Genomic DNA, 24,571 nt, shown 5'->3' with positions numbered 1-24,571 from the left:
GGGGGGGGGGGGGGGTGTGTGTCCTGTGTTTATACAGGACTGTCTTGTACCCCACACCTGCATTCCTCCAGTGTGGAGTGACGAGAGCCTAGAACAAGCTCTGGAACTCTTAGCCCTGGGAATGGGGTCTTTTCTGCTGGCAGATCCCTGCAAGAGGAACCCAGATCACATTTCTTTGGCAGGTACTGAACCGAAGTCTCTAGCTTGCTCCCCAGTGGTCCAGGGCTGGCTGGCTTGTGTCATGTGCTTAGTGAATGGGAGTGCTGTGCCAGGCACACTGCATTATCTAACAATTTTCACTACAGGCCTACAGGTTCCAAGGGTACCAACCATGTAGTCCTAGAACTCTAATTCTGCCTGCAAGGGAAGAAGAGTGTCCCTTTTTAAAAAATCTTATGGGCCACTCCGATGGCTTAGCAGTTTAGCGCCACCTTCAGCCCAGGGTGTGATCCTGGAGGCCCAGGATTGAGTCCCTTGTCAGGCTCCCTGCATGGAGTTGCTTCTCCCTTTGCCTGTGTCTCTTGTCTCTGCCTCTCTCTCTCTCTCTGATTCTAATAAATAAGTAAAATGTTTAAAAAAATCTTATCATTGAGGTGCTTGGGTGACTCAGTAGGTTAAGCATCTGACTCTTGATTTCGGCTCAGGTCATGATCTCAGGGTCATGAGATTGAGCCCTGCATTGGGCTCTGTGCTCAGTGCAGATCTCTCTCTCCATCTAATCCCATGTGTCCATGTGTCTCCCCACCCGACCCTCTACCCTGGCTTGTGCACACACATGCATGTTCTCTCTCAAAGTAAGATATGAAATCTTGGGGATCCCTGGGTGGCGCAGTGGTTTGGCGCCTGCCTTTGGCCCAGGGCGCGATCCTGGAGACCCGGGATCAAATCCCACGTCGGGCTCCCGGTGCGTGGAGCCTGCTTCAACCTCTGCCTGTGTCTCTGCGCCTCTCTCTCTCTCTCTCTCTCTCTCTCTCTCTGTGTGTGACTATCATAAATAAATAAAAATTTTAAAAAAAAGATATGAAATCTTTGTGGTCATAAAAGAATACCTAAATTGTAAAGCATGATGAACACCCAAAACCTACAGCTGTTCCTTTTTTTTTTTTTTTTTTTAAGGTTTTATTTATTTATTCGTGAAAGACCTAGGCAGAGGAAAACAGGCTCCCTGCAAGGAGCCCAGTGCGGAACTTGATCCCAAGACACCAGGATCACACCCTGAGCCAAGGCAGATGCTCAACCACTGAGCCATCCAGGTGTCTCTCTACTGCTCTTCTTATTACAGATGCAGAAACAGTCGTAGGCCCAGCATGTGACCTCACTAAGGTCACACAATGCTGTAGTAAGATGACAAAACTCAGATTCTAACTCCGGTCTCTCCATTTCTTCTTCTTTTTTTTTTTTTTTAATATTTATTTATTCATGAGAGACAGAGGCAGAGACACACAGGCAGAGGGAGAAGCAGGCTCCATGCAGGGAGCCCGACGTGGGACTCGATCCTAGGACTCTAGGATTATGCCCTGGGCCAAAGGCGGTGCTAAACCGCTGAGCTACCAGGGCTTCCCAGGTCTCTCCATTTCTATCTCAGTGTGACATTTCTCACTGTAGGCTTACAGGTATTAATAGGTGTTATTTGAGAGAAGGTTCTTTGGTCAGTGCTCAGTTGAACAGTCAGCAGATTCTTCTGCTGTAATAATTCCCAGATCTCTTAATGTAGTCATGCTTTTTAAAAAATTTTTTAAAACTCTTCAACATGGGGCAGCCCCGGTGGCACAGTGGTTTAGTGCCGCCTGCAGCCTGGGGTGTGATCCTGGAGACCTGGGATCGAGTCCCACGTCGGGCTCCCTGCATGGAGCCTGCTTCTCCCTCTGCATGTGTCTCTGCCTCTAGCTCTCTCTGTGTCTCTCATGAATAAATAAATAAAATCTTTAAAAAAATAAAATAAACTCTTCAACATGTTCCAAACTGATTTGACTGTGGATATTTGTTCATAGTCTCTTCTAGGAGTGATGTTCACAGAGAAAACAAAACATCTGGTCTAGGAGCAGCTTGGAGGGGAAATCTTTAAAGGTTCTGTGTCTCCCTCAAATCAGAAGGGATTTCCCTCTTGGACTTCTTATATTTTGTTTTACTTCTAGTTCTTCTCCATATTGGAGCAGCCTAGCCATTTAGAGGAGTTTTTCCCAGGCCTGCCTTGTTTCTAACAGTTATATGGGTGTCTTTATAGCTGCTCTTGAGAGGGGAGCTGATTAGTAGCCATGGAGAAGAAGATTTGTGGTCCAGGGTGGTCAGGGGGAAGCTGAGCAAGATAAGGCTGAGGTGTTTCCACCTCCCACTACACCTGTGGCTGAGCATGTGAATGGCTGTGTAGAGCTGCCTCAGCTCTGTGGAGGAACTTGGGGTATGAGTGCCTCTTAGGTGCCATGCTCCTTGGTGAGGGCATGTGAGGAGGCTCAGGATGCTGAGTTTGCTTCCAGAGTTTCAAATCCAAAAGATGTTAGCTGTGAAGAGGACAGTCATCTACCCACGTTCATTGGTCTAAGCAGTTTTTAAAATCATGTAACTTGATGAAAATAAATAGATATTTGAGTGTGATGGGAATTCTTAAAATATCCCAAACACAGCTGTCTTCAAGATTTTGGATCCCCCCAAGTGGAGATTTTTGAAAGCTTGTTTTCAAGTAGACAAATTCTCTTTTTGAACATTGCAGCCTTAGTTCTCTCTGGTGACTCAGGGCTGTCTGTGTCTGCCTTGGCTTCCTCTTTGTGTTGAAGGGTGGGGGCCAGGGAGGGAAGAAGAGGAGATGCAGTTCTTGTCTTCTTACCAGGGTCTGGCCTGAGTCGCTCTAACTGCCTGTAGAGTGACTAAAGGTATACCTTCTTGGGGTGCCCTTGACAAGAAGGGCTTCTGGCTGGTGTGGGGAGACTCCTGCTGTGGTTTCTGTCTTCAAGCCTGCCTTTGCCTCATCCTAGATTTTTTTCTTGATTGGCGCATCCTAGAACTTAACAGGTGATTTCCCTTTCCATGTAGACCCTTGAACCTCTCAAAATAACAAGGCAGAGGTAGCCATAAGACCTGGACGATATTTCTGTCTCTTCACCCCGTAGGAACGTTGGTTGTCTGTTCCCTTTCCAAGCTCATATGCTCTGTGTTTATTTTCAGTGGATATGCTGCTGATGAAATCACTCACTGCATACGGCCTCAGGACATCAAGGAGCGCAGAGCGGTCATCATCCTCAGGAAGTAAGTGCCCCGGTGTCTGGCACCTGCAGGCCTGTCTGGAGATGTAGGGCTGGATTCCCTTAGAACTTGGCTCCTCTGTATCAATAGCATAGCAGCATGAAGCCTGGGGAGAGGAAAAGGCTATCAGGTCTCATACTTTTTTATTTTAATTCTTTGAGGAAAAAGCTATTTTGTCTTCATTGGAAAATTAAGTTCTGTGACTTTAACTAGGGAGTTGGGGCTGAGCAGAAGCACATGTTCCTAGTGTTCTTGCATACAGTCTTGAGAGAAGATTTGGGGACCCCTTTTCCAGACCACCCCTCCCCCTCTTTCTTTCTCCATCTTCTTCGTTCTGATTTGTCACATGTGCTCTTGGTGATTATTTTTAGACTGCGCTTTAGCAGCCTGCTTTAAAAATGCCTGGGTTTTCACTTCTGGGAGGAGCAGGGAGTGAGAAGAGGAAAGGAAGGTGGGAGGTTAGGCTGCAGTGTTTAATAGTTGCATAGCTTGTTGCTGTCTCCTTTCTGGCGAGGGAGTCAGGGATGTACCGACCAACATCACCAGACCTAGCCCCTTTAGCACTTCTGGTTTTCTGCTTGTGGGGTGAATGGACTGAGCCAAACAGGTGCTGGGTGAAGACAAGCCTGTGTTTAGAGTAGAGCCCCAAGAGGCTAGATGATTGTCCAGGGTTGTATAGACCTCACTGGGGAGAGCAGAACCAGTGCCTGGACCAACCCCCGCCCCCCTGCACTGGAACATGGTATCCTATAGCTTGCCGTCTTTATTTAAATTAGAAAAACAAAACAAAATGTTATTTTTTTAAGATAGCTTTAGATTTAAAATTGTGAAAATAGTATAGTCTCTGATTTACCCCACATACCACTTTCCCTATTGTTAACGTTTTATACTAGTGAGATGTGTTTGTTACAGTCAAGAAAGTAATAATTGATATGTTATCGTTAAATGAAGTCTCGATTTTATTTGGATTTCCTTAGTCTCTTCCTAACATACTTTGTCTGTTCCAGGACCCCACATTACGTTTAGTCATCATGTTACCTTAGGTTCCTCTTGGCTGTAATAGTTTCTCAGACTTGCTTTATTCATGATGACCCTGACTGGTCAGGTATTTTGTAGAATATCTCTCCCTTGGAATGAGGCATTTTTCTCGTGGTTTGATAGGGGTTTGGGGGAGGAAGACGACAGAGGTGAGGCTACCTTCTCTTTGGTCACATCCAGGGCACATAGGACTTCTCACTGCTGATGTTGACCTTGAACACCTGGTTGAGGTTGCGTTCACTGGTTTTCTATACTCTAAAGTCACCGTTTCCCTTATCTGAGGAGGGAAGTTGTGTGCAGCCCACGCATAAGGAGTGGGGGAGTTAGCGCCACCTCCCTGAACGGGGGCTCCCCGCCCAAGTTATTTGGAATTCTTCTGTGAAGAGATTTTGTTCATTCTAGAATGAAATGAAATAATTCTTCATTTATTTCTTTACTTCTTTGTTTACTTATATCAGTATGGATTTATGGGTATTTCTTTTATGCTCCAGTAATTCTAGCTTTGGCCATTTGGAGTTCTCTTCCCCCCCCCCCCTTTTTTTTAAAGTATGTCCTTACTTTTTGGCTTCCGTTTTTTAAATTTTAGTCTGTAACTTGAGTATCTTGACCTTTGGGGGCCAGAACTCCAAAATATTGTGGTGGATGAAGTCTCTTTGGTATGGCTCTACCACTTTGTCAAGTCAAAACTCAGAGTCTCTGTTGTACCATATGTAGAATGGGAATGGTAGAGGTCTGAACAACCATCCTGGGGGCCAGGTAGAGAGAGCACCAGGCACATCTAGGAGCTGCAGACATGGGTCTGTTTAGGAACTGGCAGCATCTTGCCCTCTAGCCTAAGAATATTCTCAGAATTCCTCAGAAGAAGGGTTTTTATCTGCTTTTCTACTTTCTTTTCCTGTGGTTTCCAGCACAGGCCAAAACCCAGAATACGGAAGTGATGGAACCCAGACTGTAGCTCCCTTTTGGCCTCTTTTCCCCAGTCATTTCTTCCCGGGCTGTACTAGCACTTCCAGCTGCAGCCAGGACCAAATGGCCCACTTAGGCTAGGAACTTGAAGAGGAACTCCCAGAGTGATGTAAAACCAGAGTAGCAACCTCCCAGGTGTCCGTCCCCCCCCCCCCCCCCCAAGCCTCCCACAATAACTTCTCCTAGGGAAGTCTTCACTGGACGTGCAAATGAAGTGGCCAGAGCTGGAGTGTCAGGTCATTCTTCCATTTCCTCCCTCTTGAATAGTGGCTCCCTTACTACCCAGGCTGGCTGACTTGGATGCTTCTCAGTGGAGTTAGGAGCCTATACTGTTAACCAGGTCCCCCTGAAGCCTTTTGGCCAGCTGGGCCCCTGGACAGTGGTCTGACCTTGGAGAATGATCATTGGTGGGTTACTGATGCCCTTTGACCCTTTGACTCAAATGGGCCCAGGAGCCAGTCACAGACTGGGCTAGAGAGAACAGAAGCACAGAGCTTTGATATGAGGGGGCTGGGGAGGAGTGGAAAGATGGCCTCTGCTGCCCCAGGTCAGCTGAGCTAGAATATTGCCCAGCTGTAGGGAGACAATTCAGGGGACCAGATGAGAGGCCCAGGATAAAAGCCAGGCTCCTTGTTGGGCTTTGCCTGTCCATCCAGCCTCATTTCTTTAGAGTTTTCTTATTGTCTGGTACTCCTCATACTAAAGTACTTAGAACTCCTGGTGTGGTCCATGGACTTGTATCCTGGGCCCTTGGAGCAATGTGGCCTCTGATGGGAATGTTTTTGTATCTAACATGTTCATCTTATTCTGCACATCCTACCCTGCAGATGACCCACATATGCAGTGGAAACTGGTTGACCTAGCCATCCTTCGGGGCTCAGGTGTTAACTGTTCCGACATGCATGAAGCATCAACATGTACCTATAGCCCTGTCAGTGTACCCCCTCCCCCTTTAGACAGTTATAGCCCATACTTGGTATTGTGAATTTCCAACTCTGCATTCTATGGGGGCGGGGATGAGGTTGCTCTTCATGTAGGCCCAGCCCAGATGAGGAGGACAATGCAGGCAAATGAGGAACAGCTCCACAGTAGCTGTATGGGCTTATCTTGGAAAAGGACAAGCTTAAAAAAAAAGAAAAAGAAAAGGACAAGCTGGTGACAGGATGAAAAAGGGAGCACTCCCCAGACATCAAGGATGTAGCCTTGACGAGTACTTGACTGACTTGCTGGTGAGGCCGCATCCTAGATGGGTAGAATCTAGGCATTGAGCCTGGCCCTATACTCCTCATAGGCAGAGGGGATGGAGCCAGTCCTGCCTTCTCAAGTTTGAGTAAAAATTACACAGGTTGTTGGGGAAGGGCCTAGGGCACCCAGGTCAGTCAGAGCTGGGACAGTGCTTTTAAGTGCCTCATGGGGAGAAATGGGTAGGTGGCCACCAAGTGCTTTTTGATTCAACAAGATGCGGCACCCTTGAATGTAGTTGGTGCTGAGTTTTCATGTGACTGGTACCATTGTTTCTCACAGGGAGGACTAGGAGGCTGGGAGTGACCACCTGAGGGTTCCCATTGAATGAGGCTGCAGCTTAGTGTTAGAGTCTCTTTGGGGCCACAACCAGTAAATGGCTGAGTAAGATCTTGATCCTAGCTCTGCTGGTATGTAATAGTACTGACATGCAAGATGCCAGCCAACACAAGCAGAGTAAAAGGATAAAGTACGGATGCCCGGGTGGTTTAGCGGTTGGTTGAGCATCTGCCTTCGGCTCAGGATGTGATCCTGGAGTTCCAGGATTGAGTCCTGTGTCGGGCTCCTCTATGGAGCCTGCTTCTCCTCCCTCTGCCTGTCTCTCTGCCTCTCTGTCTCTCATGAATAAATAAATATTTAAACAAAACAGAAAAAAAAAGAACAAAGTATATTTACTGGGGCCCACCAAACAACAACAACAAACAAAAATTTAAAAATCTATCTTGGTGGGGCATGGTGGGGGGGAGGGGGCGTGGGTTGGGACAGGGATTGGTGGATCTAGCTCCTGAGCTAGACCTTGCTAGCCAGGCAGAAATGGTAAGCTCAGGGCGACAGGGTGGCTCAGTCAGTTTAAATGTCTGCCTTTGGCTCAGGTCATGGTCCTGGGATCCTGGGATCGAGCCCTGTGTCTGACTCCCTGCTCAGTGGGGAATCTGCTTCTCTCTGCTCCTCCATGTGCTCATTCTCTCTTTCATATGTGCACACAATCTTTCAAAAATTCTTAAAAATTCTTAAAAACAAACTAAAAACCGGTAAGTTCAAAGGCTGGAAAGCGCAAAGTATAGAGGATCTCCGTAGTTGAGGGGAGGTATGGGAAGGAGGTTGTAGATCAACACTTGATCATCAGGAAATGGCTTGTGGGCCTCCAGGGCCTTCGGTTGGTAGCCAGGCCACCCAGTCCCTTGTTTTTTCAGGAGGCACCCAGGGATGCCTTAGGTCTGCCTACAAGATTTGTCTTCCTGCATGGTTAATCTCTTCATTTAATCAGATAAAGTGGCTCAAGGCAGTGTTAACAGCCTGCACGTCTTTGCTTTTGGTTAAGTGAGCTCAGCTCAGTGGGTTGAAGCTGGGAAGAGCAGCTAGAGGTTCCTTTGCGAAATGTTAACCAAGGCTGATGTATACCTGGAAGCAGTGGGGTGAGAGGGATTTGCATGAGAGAGACTGTAGGAGGCTGAGCTAAATGGCTTATTTGGTCCTTCAGACCCAAGGAATTCCAGGGTCGGGGGAGACTGTTCCTGAAAGCAGAGTAGCCCAAGTGTGAGGCTCTGTGTGTATGAGTGAAGGGTACATTCTGGGCTTCATTCCTCCAGGGGTTAGTGGCCAGCTCTTGGTTTCCCTGACTTGGCCTGAGACGCTGCCCTGCCAAGACTGGTGCCCTTGCTTGTCTCCATGATTCTCATCCCCTGGGCCAAAGGTTAGCTCACCTTTGTTTCTTGGTCCAGTGAGTGTGTGCGTCCATGTGCATATACCCTGCATGAGGAATGGGAGAGCAGTGAGGTCACCTGGGAATGAAACTGGCTTAGGCTCCCAGCCTGGCTCTGCCCATTCTTCACTGAATACAAGTTGGTTATCTGAGTCCTGTGTTCTCACCTGTAAATTGGGGTAGTAGTGGTACTAGGGGTGGTTAAATTCAAGAATGCTATGTGCTTCTCCTAACCCCTTCCTCACCATATTTTCTCTCTGAATTTGATGAGTTGGGAGTAGCGGATGAGGAAGGTTGTGTCCAGTCGAGGTGTAAGGTGGTGTGAGCAGCAGAAACACAGCGAGTGGGAGGAAAGAGAAACCTGGAGATTCGTTGTTCATTGGCCCAGTCTGGGGAAAGCAAGTGTGTTGTCTGGCCCCCTGGTGTTGTGGAGATCAGTACCTTATCAGGCCTGTACAGGGGTTTCCTGGGTACCCATGATGCGGGCCCTGCGGTCTGTCCTCTGGAGCTCTGGCTTACAGGTATGTGGTATGACATGTTGGTAATCAGGTGGAATGATCTGGATAGGTCTTTGGGGCCTGGTTATCTTGTAGGTCTGAATTTGGAGGTCTTGCTGGAAATTCTGCTAGGACCATGGGTTTGAGGTGCCCTCTCTTTGGGTTATATCCCTCACATGCTGTTTAGGCTCTCCAGAGACCGATGTAGAAGAATTGTCTTTCAGGGAGCGAGGTGTGATGTTGGAGGGATTTTGGTAGAAGATGGGGAGTGGTGTCGGGGGTGGGGGGCGGGGGGTACTATTGCAGGAGAAACAACGGTACAGTTCTGGGCTTTGTGGGAATCTGATACTCAGGTCCTAGAGCTTAGACCTAGAGCCGAGGTCACTCAGTAGACAAGGGGGTGCTCAGGCAGGCCTGCCACACTGCCTCTTTGCTCCATTGGGAAAGCCGGGCTTTGTAAGCACAAAGGTGCTTGGTATGAGGGTGGAGCCAGAAGTTGAGTATGATTGGCCTGAGGGGCAGACTGGTTCCTGGTCTGCCTGGACCGCAGTCTGCTTTGTTGTAAGACCGAGAGTCCGCCTGGCTCCAGAGGCCATCCCTGGACCGTAGCTGTGGGTCTTAGGCCAGTGACTTGCTCTCTGATTTAGTATTGCTTCCCATCCTTACAGTGGAATAATCCTCCTCAGCAGCTTCTCTAGAGGATTCAGTGAGCGAGAAAGGAATGTGAGGAGACCTCCTGGGACAGTCACCTCCCTCCCTTGCCCCTCAGGTCACATGTTAATGCGTTAATATTAATGCTAAGTCATCTTCCCTTTGTTTAGCCTTCCCCAGTACCTGTGTCTAATGCCTGCTTTGTCCTGGGAGCTGTCTTGACACTCTGGGTGACCTTCCATACCTGGAGTGCCTTGCTGTAACCACCCTTGATGTTGACTCAGATCTGTAAGGCAGGTCTCCTTTTCTCTTGCCACCTGAGGAGGCCCGGACCCAGCCCTTACTGGTAGAACTTCCTGACTTCAAGGTTGTGGATCTGTTTGCTGAACCCTGAGGGGGCCTAGTATGCTTCTTGGAAGTTAGCTGGCTTTTAAGGTGGGGTGTTCTCAGAAATTAAGCAGCCAGTGGGCACTGGGTTTGGGATCTTGGCTCTAGCCTGGCTTCCTGCAGCATGGTAGCTTTTTGGAAGTGGTGGGAGGCAGGAACTTCTCCAGCTGTTCTGAGATGTACTTTCTTTTCTTCTCTTTCTCTCTCTCTCTCTCTCTTTTTTTTTTTTTTTTTTTAAGATTTTATTTATTCATTTGAGGCAGAGAGAGGAGGAGGCAGAGGCAGGGAGAAACAGACTTCCTGTGAAGCTGGGAGCCTGATGCAGGCCTCCATCCCAGGACCCTGGGATCACAACCTAAGCTAAAGGAAGATACTTAACAGACTGAACCACTCAGGCACCTCTGAGATGTACTTTTAACAACCCCAGAGGATGTGTCAGGAGCACTTTTTGAGCCCCCAGAGCTTATACTATCCCCAAAGTGCGTACCGAAGGCAGGGTTTTTGGTAGGGCCACCTCCGATCATCCCTTCTTGGAGGGCTGCCTCCTGAAGGCAGTGGTACTGTCACGTGTAAGGAACAACACCTTTTGCCTCCCTCAGGCAGTTAGAAGTAGAGCCAGTCCATGTCCTTGGCCTGTCTAGTCTCAGCTCGTCCCCCCGTCTCCCTAGCCTCTCCAGTGGCCCTGCGTCCATGGTGGGGGTTTGCCACCACTGCCCCTGCCTGCCCAGACTGGCCTCCCAAGAAGGCAGCTCAAGAAGGGCAGGGGCCCCTCCAGGGATCATCAGTGTCTGCCGGTTCTGCCTCTGTGGCAGGATGTGCTCAGTGTTTTCTAGCCCCAGAGGTGTGTGGGCCAGGCTCTCCCCTTGGTGACTCTGCTCTTCATTTTCTCACCATCTGTCAGTCACCTGAGGAAACAATTGCAGGGAGCAGAGCCCTGCCCACCAGGGCTTCACTGAGGCTTTTTCATCCTTCAGTGGTTTTCCTGCCCTGAGCTACCTCACCTGCTCCTGGTATTTGTGGGGGCTTAGCATTGGAGTTAGCTCCACCGTGCCAGAGAGGGGACTTCCCTACATAAAGCTTGATACCTTTGGAGGCCTTTAAGCCAAGCTTAATGGCTAATGTCTTACTCTGATCTCTGCCACTTGGACCTCTCAGCCAGAAAGGGTTGCGGGGAGGTGGGGGGGGGGGGGGAGGGATGAGGCCTAGCTTGGTAAAGAAGAGGAGGTCCTTGGGGCTCCAGTGATTTCTAATCCCCACCCTTGTGTTTGGGTGTTTCCTCACACCACCTCTTCCTGTTATCCTTCTCTAGAATTCTAGCCTTGAGGGGCCCTAGGCGACATGGTCATTTAAGTGTCTGACTCTTGGTATCAGTATCAGTTCAGGTCATGATCTTCTGGTTGTGGGATCAAGCCCGGCATCTGGCTTCAGGCTCAGCACAGAGTCTACTTGAGATATTCCCTCCCTCCCTCCCTTCTTCCCTCCTTCCCTCTTCCCTTCCTCCTTCCCTCTTCCTTCCCTCTTTCCCTTCTTCCCTCCCTCCCTCCTTCCCTCCTTCCCTCCCCCTTCCCTCCCCCCTTCCTTGTCCCCCCTTCTCCTCTCCACTGCCCTTGCCCCACTTATGATCATTCTTTCTCTCAAATGAATCATTAAAGGAAAAAAAGAATCATGGCTTAAAAGAGGCCACTTGATTTCTAGACCCTTAGAACTGAAAGAGACCCTAGGGCCAGCCACTTTCTCCCTTCTTTGCTTAGATGGAGAAGTAGGCCCAAAAAGGGATGGCAACTAGCCTGGATTCTAAGTGGCACCATTAGGGCTTGATCCTCTTCCTTTTTTCTGCTAGGTTGGTCCTACTTTCCTGAGCCTGGAGTGCCGAGAGTAGAGGCAGAGACTGGTGGGCCAGGCAGGTTAGCTGACTACTCTGGCTTTCCTGTCCATGGGGCCAAAGCAAACAAGCAGGGACAAGTGCAGGGAAAAGTCGCAGTAGTGCTGGTCTATGCACCACTTTGGGCTGGAGGGTGTTCAAACATCGGTTCTCAGCTAGAAGGTGCCATCTGCTGGCTTTAGGAGAAAGACCCCTGCTCAGGGTCAGAGCCCTGTGGTTCCTGCTTGTCAGGCTTAGAGTCTTACCCGAGCTTAAACCTTTCCCCCATGACTTCTAGGACCTCTGACTTACCACCTTTCCAACCTAGTTTTCCTCATTTCTTTATAGCACCTCAACTGGGGGTAGGTAGAGAAACCTGTGAGGTTTGGATGCAGTTGTTACCAAGAACACCATGTGGCTTAATCCAGGGCAGCTCTCGGATTTCCCTCCCGCTGTCTTCCCTGAAGTGTTCTTGTGAGGATGCTCTGCTCTGACTACAGCACCTTTCTCAGAACCAAGTGACTATTTTTTGCACAGTTGCCTATGGGCACCTTCTGCCAGATGTGTCCCCATAACTCTCCATCCCAGACTTCTCTCCTGCTCCTTGATGCCACCAGCCTGACTTGCTAGCCTTCTCAAAATTACACAAGAAGTCTCAGGGCGTCTTTGAGGTTTCCCAGGCTAGCTTCCTCCAGGCCTGGCTTCATAAAGGACTCCTATCACTGCCCTGGACCACCTCCTTGTTCACTTTCTCTGTTTCCCCCATCCATACTTGCATGTTTTCCCTTTACTGGGCAGTGTGTTCCTTAAAACTCACAGCTAGTGTGCTAGGTGGGGATTTTACCTTGACTTGGTCAGCATCCTGTAACCAGCATAAGTTGCCAGGTGCCTGTGGTTGGATCAGAGCCAAGTGTCAGTGTTGAGTTAGGCCTGGGCTTTCTGGCTCTGCCACAACCTTAGCGTTCCTATATGATAGAGTAGGGAGTCTTCTTTCCCTTTTGTAGGCCTGGGCCAGAGGAACCTTCGTTCCTGTCTTGCTATTTCAGGAAGAATGAAGGCATCTGCTGGGGAGTATTTGGGGGCCCTCAGTACTCTTGCAGGTGGAGTAGAAGCCCCTGGAGAGCTTCTGGGCCTGAGTAGGGTGAGTCCAGTTGAGAGAGCCCTGGATGTTTCCCGTGGTGCAGCAGGTCTCTATCATTAGACGTCTCAACAGAAGTGTTTGTGTTCCTACTCCTAAGCCTGACCTTAAGAAGGAGGATCTTTGCAAGTCAGCCAGACCTAGTTGAACCATGAGGAGACTGAGGCATAGAACAGAGACTGCTGGTCCTCCTCTCTCTGGCCCAGAGAGAGAATTGGTCTGATGGGGCCCACACCCTCCCCACAGGCCCATTGGTGACCCCCATGCGTCTTTGCTTTGCAGGACGAGATTAGATGCACCCCGGTTGGAAACAAAGTCCCTGAGCAGCTCTGTGTTACCACCCAGCTATGCTTCAGATCGTCTCTCGGGAAACAACAGGGACCCTGCTCTGAAACCCAAGCGGTCCCATCGCAAGGCAGACCCTGATGCTGCCCACAGGTACTCAGCTTAGGACTCTCAACAAAGGACAGCAACAAATGGCCTGGCTGTGGAGTGAAATGGGTTGGCGGGGGGGTCCCTGGTGTGGGTGGTTAGGAGCCTTGGTTACCTACTTTTCCAAGCTTTATGTCTGCTTCCAGGTCAGTGGCATTGGTGGCATTCCCACCTAACCCAGGACCAACTGCCTATACCCCCAGAGAGCAAGGATTGGGCCAAGATTCTGACAAGGGGGGAATGCATTGTGGGCCTCCCACGACTTCCTTCTCTGTCCACCTGGACAAACACTCTTGTGGGTTATACTTAAATGTTAAGGAAGCTCGGGACGAAGACAGCAGAGCAGGGACCCATTTCAGAAGGGTAGGGGAAGGGTTCTGGGGACATGTTTAAGCTGGGACAACAAGGATGAGGAAGCTATGCGTGAATGCCTGTCTAGGCAGGAGGTACTGGGTTGAAACCCTGAGGCTGCAAGAGGGTGCTGCTTTCAGGGGCTAGTGGAGTTGGTGAGCAGAGCAAGGGTGGGCGGAGGTGACAGGAGGACCGAACAAAGTCTAGAGACTGTGATAGGGCAGCCTTGGCTATGTCCTGGGGTACTAGACTCAGCTAGGCACATCCCACAGCTAAGCATATCCCACAGGGTTAATTGGGAAGTGTTTCAGAGACTGAGCAAGGCCACTGCCCTCCGTGGGCAAAAAGATGATGTGTGTTCCTGCCATTGCTGCCCTTCCTGGAGAACCCCCAAGCTGAAGTACGCAATCACCAAGATGGTGAGGGTCTGACCCAGATGCTTCCACCTACCCCTTCCCTCGCAGGCCTCGGATCCTGGAAATGGACAAGGAAGAGAACCGGCGCTCCGTGTTGCTGCCCACACACCGTCGGAGGAGTAGCTTCAGCTCTGAGAACTACTGGCGCAAGTCCTATGAGTCTGGGGAGGACTGCTCAGAGGCGGCAGGCAGCCCTGCCCGAAAGGTGAAGATGCGCAGGCACTGAGGCATGCCGTGCCCTCCTGGGAACTCTGGCTCATCCTCACATAGCTGCCCCCTCCTTGTGTTCAGTTTTTTTGGTTTTTGTTTTTATTTTTTGTTTTTAGTTTTGTTTTGTTTTTTTGTTTTTTTGTTTTGTTTTGTCTTTGTTTTGGTTTTGGTTTTTTTTTTATCCTTACATTTTTTCCTTGGGTTTGTTGCCTGTTGAGGCTGAAGAACAGAATTGGCTGGGACCTGATTCTCATGTTCTTGGTTTTCCTCCAAAATGGAAAGGCTATTGGCATCTGTAGGGGACAGAAGCTCACACCAGAGTGGCCAGTAGAGGTGTGGGGGGCAGCTGTCCTCAAGTGGGGCTGTGTCAGGCTGGGTTTATTTAAAAGCAACAAAATATTTTGGTTAAGAAAATTCTTGTTTTGCTTTAAATGTAAATCTTTTCAGTGTTGTAAATGAAGTTCAGTCTTCAGCCCCACCCCCCCCACCCCCCAATGTCTGGGTTGAGGTCTCGTTTGTGCTCCTTGCTGGTTCTGCAGGAGGCCTTCTGTCTTCCCACTTCTCACCCGCTCTCCAGGCCCTGGAAGTTCATGCAAACACCCTCTTTCTCCTGCAGCAGAGTTGTTCAGGATGACTGGGTGGGGTTGAAACAGTCCTCTGCCACCCCAAAGCTATTGGCCAAGCCCCCAGGCTTCCTCCACGCCCATTGGCCTGCTCTGCCCACAGGTCCTTGGGCTGCCGCGGGGCTGGCTACAGTGGTCTTGACCTTTCTTGCCAAGAGCACGCCTCTTTGCTGCGTTGCTCCTTTCATGCATATGCGTGTGATTGTACGAAACAGTTAGACTTGCCATGTTGGGGCAGTTTTAGGAATTGTTTCTAGCTAGAGGGACGGGTGTCCTTCCAAGTCTAGCATTTGGGGTATGGAAAATTGTTGTGGTGTGTGGTAGGGTTTTTGTTTTCTTTTGTTTTTGAGTTTTTATTTTTTCCTTTGGTCTCTTGGCTTTTTCCTAACCCTTTCTTTCCTCCTACATTGGCCAGCTTGGGCCTTCTCTCCATGTCATCCCCATAGGAAGGCAACTGCCCACCCCCTCTGTCTGCCTGTAGCATGCATTCAACCAAGGCCAGAGCTCAGGTCTGCAGACTGGGTTGGCGCCTTCTCTGCCTCAGGGGCGTGGGAGTTGGGGAAGGGGCTTTTAAGAAATAAAAGGAAAAAGATAATAAAGTCTTTGGCAGTTTCCACCTACTCAGATCCTCAAAGGTTGCAAGGTATTGATCTAGATTAATTAGGAATGTTTCATTGCCTGCCATGGCCGAGACCTAGGCCTGCTGAGAGCAGAAGCCCTCCCAGTCTCCGGGCTGCCACCACCCCAGGGGGGCCTTGACTCACAGAGGCCCAGGCCTGAGGCTGCAGAAATCTGGGGCAGCCGTCAAGAAGTCCCTCTCAGGGGCCAGAACTCCTTTGCCAGCGTGGATTCAAGTCGGGACTGCGTAACTAAAGCAGTTGCAGTTTTATTTTTTTTACAGCTTTTTTCCCAAAAATGATTTGTAGTTGTGTGTGCAGCACTTTGCCCTGATATGTGTGCTCTACAATAAAAACCAAATCTAATATATTTTGAAACAGTTGTCTGATACTGTTATAAGAGAGGATTTGCCTTTGGTGCTTCCTTAATCCCCTTATTTTCTTCTTAACTTTGAACCCGGGCTGGGGAGGCCAGAGTTCATTGCCCACCAGGGAAGTCCTCATGGGAGAGAATAGGGCAGACGGCAGAAGGTGAACTCTCCCACTCTCAGGAGGATGGGCCATGTGTCCAGGAGCCAAGATCACAACCTGCTGAGTTTTGAAGCCCTTCCCCCTGGGTTTGATGAGATATACTGTATGCCAGCAAAGGAGGGACAGGGTGAGCAAAGGCAGGGGGAGAGCCTGGCCTTTGTAAAAGATAGGCAAGTGGTTTTGAGTTCTTCTCAGTTATTCTTTAGTTCCTCCTATACTCTGGCCGAGTCCTCACTGTGGTCTCATCAATGAGCAAAAGTCTTCTGGTTCCTTCTTTCAAGATGTGTACTACAGAGTTGTGGGATATGGATACAGGCATGAGGCAGGCATGTGGGGACTGGGGTTGGGGCCCAGAGTGTTTTTAAGTCCCTTCTTATCCAGGATCGGGTCGGCGTAGGTCTGGAATCTGTCTCCCTTATTCACTTCCAGGGCCCAAACCAGTCTGGCTAATTCTTGCTGTGGAAAGCTAACAAGTCACTTAACTGCCCATTTAAGAGAGGAGAAGAGAGAATGTGGAGGGATCAAGTGACTGGCTGGGGCTCAGTCCTGCAAATGGGTGACAGGATGTGAAGGGCAGGGGGCCAGAGCCTCCATATGGTCTGTGGCAGGTTGGGCCTGCAGGGGTAGACTGGGCCATGGTTGTCCCAGAGAGGAGACCTCGGAGCTGAAAGGGGAAGTAACTTACTCAAAATCATCTAGATTACATGGCAGAGGAGGGTACCTCCTACTCTATGCCCAGGCTCCTGACTCAGGCATAGAATGGGCGGCTCATGTGGAGAGCTGGGGAGCTGGAACTCTACAGTAGCTGTGATAGAGTCACACCTGGGCTCTTCCTTGTCCCAAAGAGGCCCTTTGCAAGAATGAGGGACAGAAGAGGCTATGGGAAGGGGCTCTGGCCGTCATAGATCCTGCTGTCATTGGCTTCAGTTTCTGCCCAGCAGTCCCATGGCACCCCATCTCTGGACTAAGCCTGCGGGGGTCCCACACCTGACTCCCTGAATTTGACTGCCCCCACCCCAGTCTTGCACATGGTAGGCGCTCTAACATCTGACACCAGCCCTGCCTTCCTAGGGAGCCCATCCCATTCCTCTGACCCTATTGTGCTGGGGAAGATTGAGGCCCATAGTCCCCTTCATCCAAAAATATGAGTGTCCTACTATGTGCCAGGCTCTGCTGGGTGCTGAGGATACAAGACCGACCTGGTATGGTCTCTCTCCAACATGGCTATTCTAAATTGTGCTGATATAAAAGATGTGTAGCACGTAAATTACAAATAATAAAATACCCAGTACACTATTATCTTTATAGCCACGTGTTCCTCACAGAATGCTTTTGTTGATCTTTTTGATAGATTCTTCTATTTGTAGCCTTCCTGTGGTTGTAATTCAACCTTAATATGGCAAATGGAACTGCATCCCATTGCTGATAAGTTTTCCAGGGCTCCTGTAATAGATTACCACAAACTTGGTGGCTAAAACATCAGAAACGTATTTTCTCAGTTTGGAGGTCTGAAATCGAGATCATGGTCCAAACCATGCTCCTACTGGAGCCTCCAGCCCTTGCCTCTAACAGCTCCTGGTGGCATTCCTTGACTGTGGCCCTCTAACTCTGGTTTCTGCCTCCATGGCCACATGGCTGCCTCTTCTGTTTCGTACCAAGTCCCCTTCTGCCTGTCCTTCATTAGGACACTAGTGATTGGATTTAGGGCCCACCTGGATGATCAAAAATAATCACATCCAAGGTGAAAAAATGTACCAGTTCCAAGGGTTAGGATCTGAAATCTTTGGGGGTCACTCTTCAGCCTACTACACTACTCTCTTCCCAATAAGTCTGTCATTAAATCTGGTACAAGGCCTACTGATTTCTCAACGTTAGAGCAAACTGTGTTAATTGGATTGAAATCTCTTAGCCTCAGCACTATTAAATTTAATCCGCATTATTTTCTCTGCTGATTTCTTCTTAAATCTAGACCTGTGCTGTCCAATATGGCAGCCACTGGACAGTTTGGCTGTTGAACACTTGAAATATGGCTGGTTTGAATTGAGATGTGCTTTAAGTGTCAAATACACACCAGAATTTGAAGTTAGTATGAAAAAAGAATGTAAAGTATATCATTAGTTACTTTATATTGATTACATGTTGAAATGGCAATATTTTGGACATACTGGGTTAAATAAAATACACTTTAATTTCACCTGTTTCCTGTTTTAAATCTGGCTACTTACAAATTTGAAATCACCTATGTTGTTTCCATTCTGTTTCTATTGGATGGCACCGGTCTAGAAAATCAACAATAAATCCATGGTGTAAACACACTCGTGTTGTGAAGGGAGGTGGACGGAAGCACATTATATGGTACGCAGTCTCCACCACACAGATACCCCAGATGTAAGGAACGAAAGCATACAGACAATAGTAAAATGTAAAACAGGGAGTGCTTAGTTTTGAACACTACCTTTGTTTTCAGCAATTTTATAAAATTTTTTTAATTGTATAAAATTTCAATAATGACTACAACGAATTATAAAAATTCTTAAAACTTGGGATCCCTGGGTGGCGCAGCGGTTTAGCGCCTGCCTTTGGCCCAGGGCGCGATCCTAGAAACCCGGGATCGAATCCCACGTCGGGCTCCCGGTGCATGGAGCCTGCTTCTCCCTCTGCCTAAGTCTCTGCCTCTCTCTCTCTCTCTATCATAAATAAATAAAAATTAAAAAAAAAATTCTTAAAACTTGACAGTTGGCTCTTGTGAGTAGCTTCCCATGGAGGTTTTGAACAGAGGACACGATGAGACTTAGGACCCCTCTGGCTGCTGTGTTGAGGACAAGTCAAAATCATTAAGAGACGCATTGGCCAGAGATGGAAGGGCTGCCACTGTGGTTGGAGTCCTCCAGCCAGGTGTCCTGGTGCAGTTCCCCCTTGTGCCCACAGTGGGGCAGCAGAGTCTAAGCGACTGCTTCAGAGTGGGGCAGGGACCATCTGTCCCTAGGTTTGGGCCGAGAGCTAAGGCCCCAGAGGCAAGAATTTAGGTTCCCCACTGCTTCTGCTCTGCTTGGCCAGGGCCCCTAGGGTTAGGGGTGGGGGTGGGGGACCCAGTTCATCAGGGCATGATCCTGTGAACCTCTCCAAGCACCAGGGCCCTCTGCTTTGGGCAGCTCCTGCTGGAGGCTGCCCTCTCTGACCCCCATCCAGTCTCCCCAGACCCTTGGCTTCCCTCAGTCGGTCCAGAGTGCGCTGTGTGGTCCCACTGCTTCTACCAGGCTGGGAGACTAGGACCCAACTCCACACCCTCTCCTAGATTCCGTGAGTGTGGCCCTTTACAAGCTGTCCCAGTTTATTTTCACCACAGCCTCTGATACCTTACTTGGGGCCTGAGCTCAGATCCTGACTGCTACATACTAGCTGTGTGACTTTGGGCAAATTACTTAACTTCTCTAACCTTGGTTTTTTCATTGGTAAAATGGCAGAGGATTAAATGAATGACAATGGTGCCTGGCACAGACTAAATGCTCAGTGTTCATAAATGGTAGCAATTAATTTTTTTTTGCCCCCATCCTATAGATGAGTAAACTGGGGTCCAGAAAGGTGATGTGCAAGAGGCAGGATGAGAACGTGGGGCCACAGGAATGAAACACAGATGAGCCTACGACAGGGTCAACCTGAAGCCTCAAACCTGACACTCCTGCAGGCAAGGAGGCAGGTGAATGTGAATCTCCAGGTCCTGTGGCCCAGCATGAGCTGAAGAAAAGCCCAGCTCAGGATCCAGGCTCAGGGGGAGTGTGAGGAGGGTCAGGGCTGAGTACTGCACCCACAGCAGCACTGGGCCAGAGGTCCAGAGACCACTCACTGGTCTCTTGAGCCCATTTCCTCCCCTGTAAAATGAGGAAAGGCTGGGTGTGCTCCAGTACTACTACTGGTCTGGCTTGTGTTTCACTGAAGGCCAGCACACTGCCTCTGTGGACAGAGGCCACCAGACTCACTGGCCCTCTCCAGTCTGGGCCCTAGAGAAGGCCCTGAGTGCCAGCTTCATACTGCATACTATGCAGGATGAGGTGCTTTCTCCTCCTCATCCCCAGCCCCAGGCTCCCCAGTGGCCTCCCCATCCATCCCCCCACCTTTCTCCCTCATTTCCTTCCACCCTAGGCCCTGTCCACCCCCACCCCCAGCCCACACTCCACTCCAGGAATCCTAGGGCCTGTGAGGCCCCTGGAGGAGCCGCCAGGAAGAAGCTGCATGTGTGGTTTGGGCAGCAGAGGAGGGTCATGGCCTCACCCGGGATCTGGGCCAGCTCTTGGAAGGCAGGGCCTGCCTGGCTCAGCCAGGTTTTCCTCCCACTCCCTTGCTGCCCCTACTCTGCCTCCCACTGGGGCTTTCCCATGCCACCCCTTCTTTCCTCCTTCCCTCCTCAGGTGGCTTTGGGCAAGTCACTTCTCTGTCCTTAGCTTCCATTTACTGTCAAGTGGGATTGTCCTTGTACCTCCCTCTAGTGCTGTTGCAAGGCTTCAAGCAGATAAAGGACAGATACGGCATTTATTGGGACGTCTGCTTCAGAGAACACGCCTGATGCATGCCAGTCTGGCTCAGGGACACCCTTGGTACCCACCTGCCTCTCTGCATGCCATCTACCACCCTTTCCTACAGACTGGACTCCTAAACAGTGTGGATTATTATTGTTTGTGTGTGTGTGTGTGTGTGTGTGTTTGTGTGTGTGTGTGTTTAATAGGTTTATTTTTGGGGGGAGAGAATGTGTGAGCAGGGAGAAGCAGAAGAAGGAGAGAGAGAATCCCAAGCAAGCTCCATGCTCAGCTTGGAGCCCAACACAGGGCTCCATCTCACAACCCTCAGATCATGACCTGAGCTGAAATCGAGTCGGAGGCTTAACTGACTGAGCCACCCAGGTGCCCCCAAAATCAGGGCTCCTATGTTGTGTGTGTATATATATATATATATATGTATATATTTAAAGACTTTATTCATGAGAAACAGGCACAGACAAAGGCAGAGGGAGAAGCAGGCTCCCTCCCGGGAGCCTGATATGGGACTCAATCCTAGGACTCCAGGATCACACCCTGAGCCAAAGGCAGATATTCAACCACTGAGCCACCCAGGTGCCCCTATATTTTTATAATATTTCAAGCACACTGGAAAGTACTTCAACAGAGAAGCTACACAGTAGTACCCACTACCCACACACGCTAACATTTTATTGTACTGGCTTCAGATCTTTCTCAAATTTTTATTTATTCTTTTTAATGTGTTAAGTGCCTACTCTGTGCCAGGCACTATTTTGGGCACCATGGACCCAGCAATGAACAACAGCATTAAAAACTACCGAGACCTCAGGGGCTCACTCTCAAGCTGGGGAGACAATATACACATAAAGAAGGGACACCTGGGTGGCTTAGTTGGTTGAGTGTCCAACTCATGATTTTGGCTCAGGTCATGATCTCAGAGTCATGAGATCCAGCCCTGCTTCCCACTCTGCACTCAGTGGGGAGTCTGCTTGAGGTTCTCTCTCTCCTCCTTTCTCTACCCCTGCCCCCACTCACTTTTTTTTTTTTTTTTTAAATTCATGAGAGACATAGGCAGAAGAATCAGGCAGGAAAGGGCATCAGGAGTGAGGGAAATAGGTTTCTTTGAGCAAGTATCATTTAAGTTAAAACCAAAAGGTTGTGAGGGATTTGGCTAAGTGCTGGAGTAAAAGTGTTCCAGGCAGGGAATCAGTGAGTGCAAAGGTCCTGAGGTAGGACATGTCTAGCACATTTGAAGAATGGTGAAGCAGCCAGCAGGTCCTAAAGAGAGTCCTAAAGCCGGCTGGCTCTCAAGGAATATGCCCCATGCTCAACTCCTGTTTTGAATCATCTCATTTAGTCCTTTGTACATATTATAGATGAGGAAATAAGCCCAAGGTGGACAAGTGGCTTACTTGAGGTCATCCAGCTAGCAAGGAGATGTCTTGGGATTTGAAGCCAGACCTGAGTCTTACCTCGAGCTGGGCTAGGGCCCTGGAGTGCCAGAGGAGGAGGAGGAGGAGGAGGAGAGGATGGAGGAGGGGGAGGGCGGAGAAGGAGGGCGAGGCCACCTCACCCAGGAAATGCCAAGAAGGGAGCAGTCATTCCCTGGCCTGAGGTTGACCCAAGGCTGGGAGATTTGAAGGAGGGATATGCTCTCCCTTCCAGTGCTCCCAGAGTAGGATGGTGGCACCCAATATCACTGAAGGTCCTGTGTTCATGGCCTTGCCTTGCCTGGGCTCCCCTGAGCCTGGGTTCTCTGCATCCACCAATGAGCCTGGCCACTGGCTCTAGTGTCCTTGGCGACAGCAGTAATCCCTGGCCTGTTCTCAAGGAGGCTCTGGGGGAGGGGAGACACAGAGTCATTAGTGCCCCAGACCCTCCCAGCCTGGGATGGAACCCTCCCTGGGGCCACTCCTAAACCCTGCCCTCATGTGGGTGGGCTGCCCTAGTCCGCCACGTCTCAGTGTCTCAGTCCACCCATTTATACCACAGTGCACCCATTTAGCCCCTTTCAAACTGATGGATGAGGCCAAGCTGGGCCTCAGTCACCCAAGAAAGGGCTGGTGTAAAATCCACATTCTGGACCCCCATTCCACAGGCACACTCATTTGGGGGACCTAAAATCTGCAAGGTTAGAGGTGTGGGGTGACTTCTGACACCTCATGAACCCCTCCTTGCTGCGGGACCCCTATCTGTCCACCCGCCAGGCCTCTACCTCGGGTCAGATGCCTCTTCTGGGCTCCCACAGCCTCCTCCCACCCGTGTCTCCCCTCTTGGCACAGTAAACCCTGGGTGGTCATTGTCTCTGCTCAGCTCTGTCCCCCTACCCCTGGCAGCCGTGAGCTGGGAGTGTGGTGGGGAGGCATGGAGGCTTACTGCCTGATGACTAAGGCCCCTTTCAAAGACAGACAACTGGAGACTGAGGAAGGGCAGGGACTGGCCCAGGGTGCTAGAGGGGAAGAGCTCACGTAGCAATTAGCATGAACTTTGTGGAACTGCTAACACACACACACACACACACACACACACACAGAAGGGCCTTCCGCCTGCCTGGAACTTTCTAAGGGCTTTACAAGTCCTAATTCATTCCATCTCCACAGCAACCCTTTGAAGTAGGTACTGGGTAGTCGCCACATTTGCACAGGTGAGGACACTCAGGAACAGAGAGCTTAAGTTACTTGCCTCAGGCCACACAGCTTCTAAGCAATGATGTGGGAATGTAAATTAACAACTTCACACTTCCCTTTGTGAGGTTCTCATTTTGTGGAGGAGGAAATTGGGGCTCTGGGTAGCAGGGCAGGGATCAGAACACAGGCCTCAGAGTTGCCTGAGCTACCTTGTCGGGTGTTCAGTGCACAGTGGCCGGAGGGGTCTGGCCCTCTTGTCCAGCCAGCTCGGCTGGCTCAGGTGGAAGGCCCTGCTTGCCTTGGCCCATCTGTCTTAGCTCCCCCAAATGTACAGTGGGGAATCCTGTTTCCTCCCTCACAGATAAGTTGAGGCATTAAGTCCCTTGAAACAAGAAAGGCTTTGGAATAGTGTCTGCCACGCTGGAGGGACCCTTACACTTTGCAGTGCTGATCATGGTCCCTGCACTCACCTCCCTGCATCCCGCCCCCCCCCACCTTCCTCTTCCAGATGCAGCCCCAACCCTAGGGCAGGGCTGAGCTGGGCCGCTGAGGGCGTGGGCGGCCGGCGGTGGGGGACGGCCAGGCCCCACGTTGCTTGGTAGCTACCTTAGGATCAGAAGTCGGGCCTGCCTCCCTGGACACAGCTGGGGGGCGGGGCGGGGGGCGGCTGGTGCTGGCCCATAGGCCCCACCTAAGCTCCTGGGAGTTCCCTCCTGCCCAGCCCTGAGCGGGGGCAGCCTATCCTCAGCCTTGGAAGGAAAGGTTCGGCCTTGAGGCCACGGTCCAGAAGAGAAAAGGCGGCCTTCGAGGTGGGTGGGGACAGGCCGATAGTCCCTTGGAGAGTGGAGGCGGGGTGCAGCTTTGTTTATATAGTGTTGCGTGCAGGGGAGGCCCTTCCCCCACCCTGGAAGAGCCCAGATCCAATCTCGGTTCGCCCCAAACGCCACCTCCGGAGGCAGGGCCTCTTACCTGCCCCTCTCTAGCTGGATGGCCCGTGAATCCCGCGCTGCTACGCGTAGCCTTTTACGATGGACCCTGAAGGATGTGTAGGAGATTCCCAGGGGCGAGGGACTGGGGAGGGCATTCCTGACTGACCACCAGTGGAGCAAAAGCGCGGTGGTGGGAGGTGTTCCGGCACACTTGCGAACAAAGCGCTGCCCCGTGGAACTGTATACCTTGGCAATCACTGGGCCGTAATGTAGGTGGGGAAACTGAGGCTGGGGGGCCGAGAAGTTGGATCTGTCAGAACTCTCCCGGCTCTCGGGGCAGGTCCTCCTCATTACCTGAATAAGCACGCCGCTCCTCCCTGGGGGAAGGAAAGGCCTCCTCCAAGTTCGGGAACACCCGTCAGCCCCCTCCAAAGCTTGTCCCCAGCCGCCCACGCAGGAAGCCTGGCTCGCGGACTACAATCCCGGCAGGACCCGCGCCGCGGCGCATGCTCGGCGGGAGCACCTTCGCGAGCCCGGCCGAGCCCGGGGGCCCAGTCTTCCCCCATTGTCTGGCCGACAGGGGCGGGGCGAGCGGCACCGGGGCA

The 24,571-nt window shown here is 50.5% G+C and overlaps 1 protein-coding gene and 1 long non-coding RNA gene across 2 annotated transcripts in view; one reads left to right on the top strand and one right to left on the bottom strand.

Moving 5' to 3' along the window:
• ALKBH5 (alkB homolog 5, RNA demethylase) overlaps positions 1 to 18,093 on the top strand; it is a 25,443-nt gene extending 7,350 nt beyond the window's left edge. The window contains exons 2-4 of the mRNA XM_025428159.3: positions 3,160 to 3,240; positions 13,002 to 13,157; positions 13,967 to 18,093. Coding sequence (XP_025283944.1) covers positions 3,160 to 3,240; positions 13,002 to 13,157; positions 13,967 to 14,144 — 415 coding nt within the window. The 3' untranslated portion in view covers positions 14,145 to 18,093. The remainder of the gene's footprint in view (positions 1 to 3,159; positions 3,241 to 13,001; positions 13,158 to 13,966) is intronic.
• Positions 17,252 to 24,571, bottom strand: LOC112647258 (uncharacterized). The gene is made up of 2 exons (XR_003128216.3): positions 24,007 to 24,571; positions 17,252 to 22,247 (listed from the first exon to the last, which is right to left on the bottom strand). It is a non-coding gene; the product is annotated as an uncharacterized LOC112647258 (long non-coding RNA).

This window comes from Canis lupus, chromosome 5, assembly GCF_003254725.2.
Source record: "Canis lupus dingo isolate Sandy chromosome 5, ASM325472v2, whole genome shotgun sequence".
NCBI lineage: Eukaryota > Metazoa > Chordata > Mammalia > Carnivora > Canidae > Canis > Canis lupus.
The sequence above is the reverse complement of the archived record's forward strand: the minus strand, read 5'-3'. Positions and strand labels throughout refer to the sequence as shown.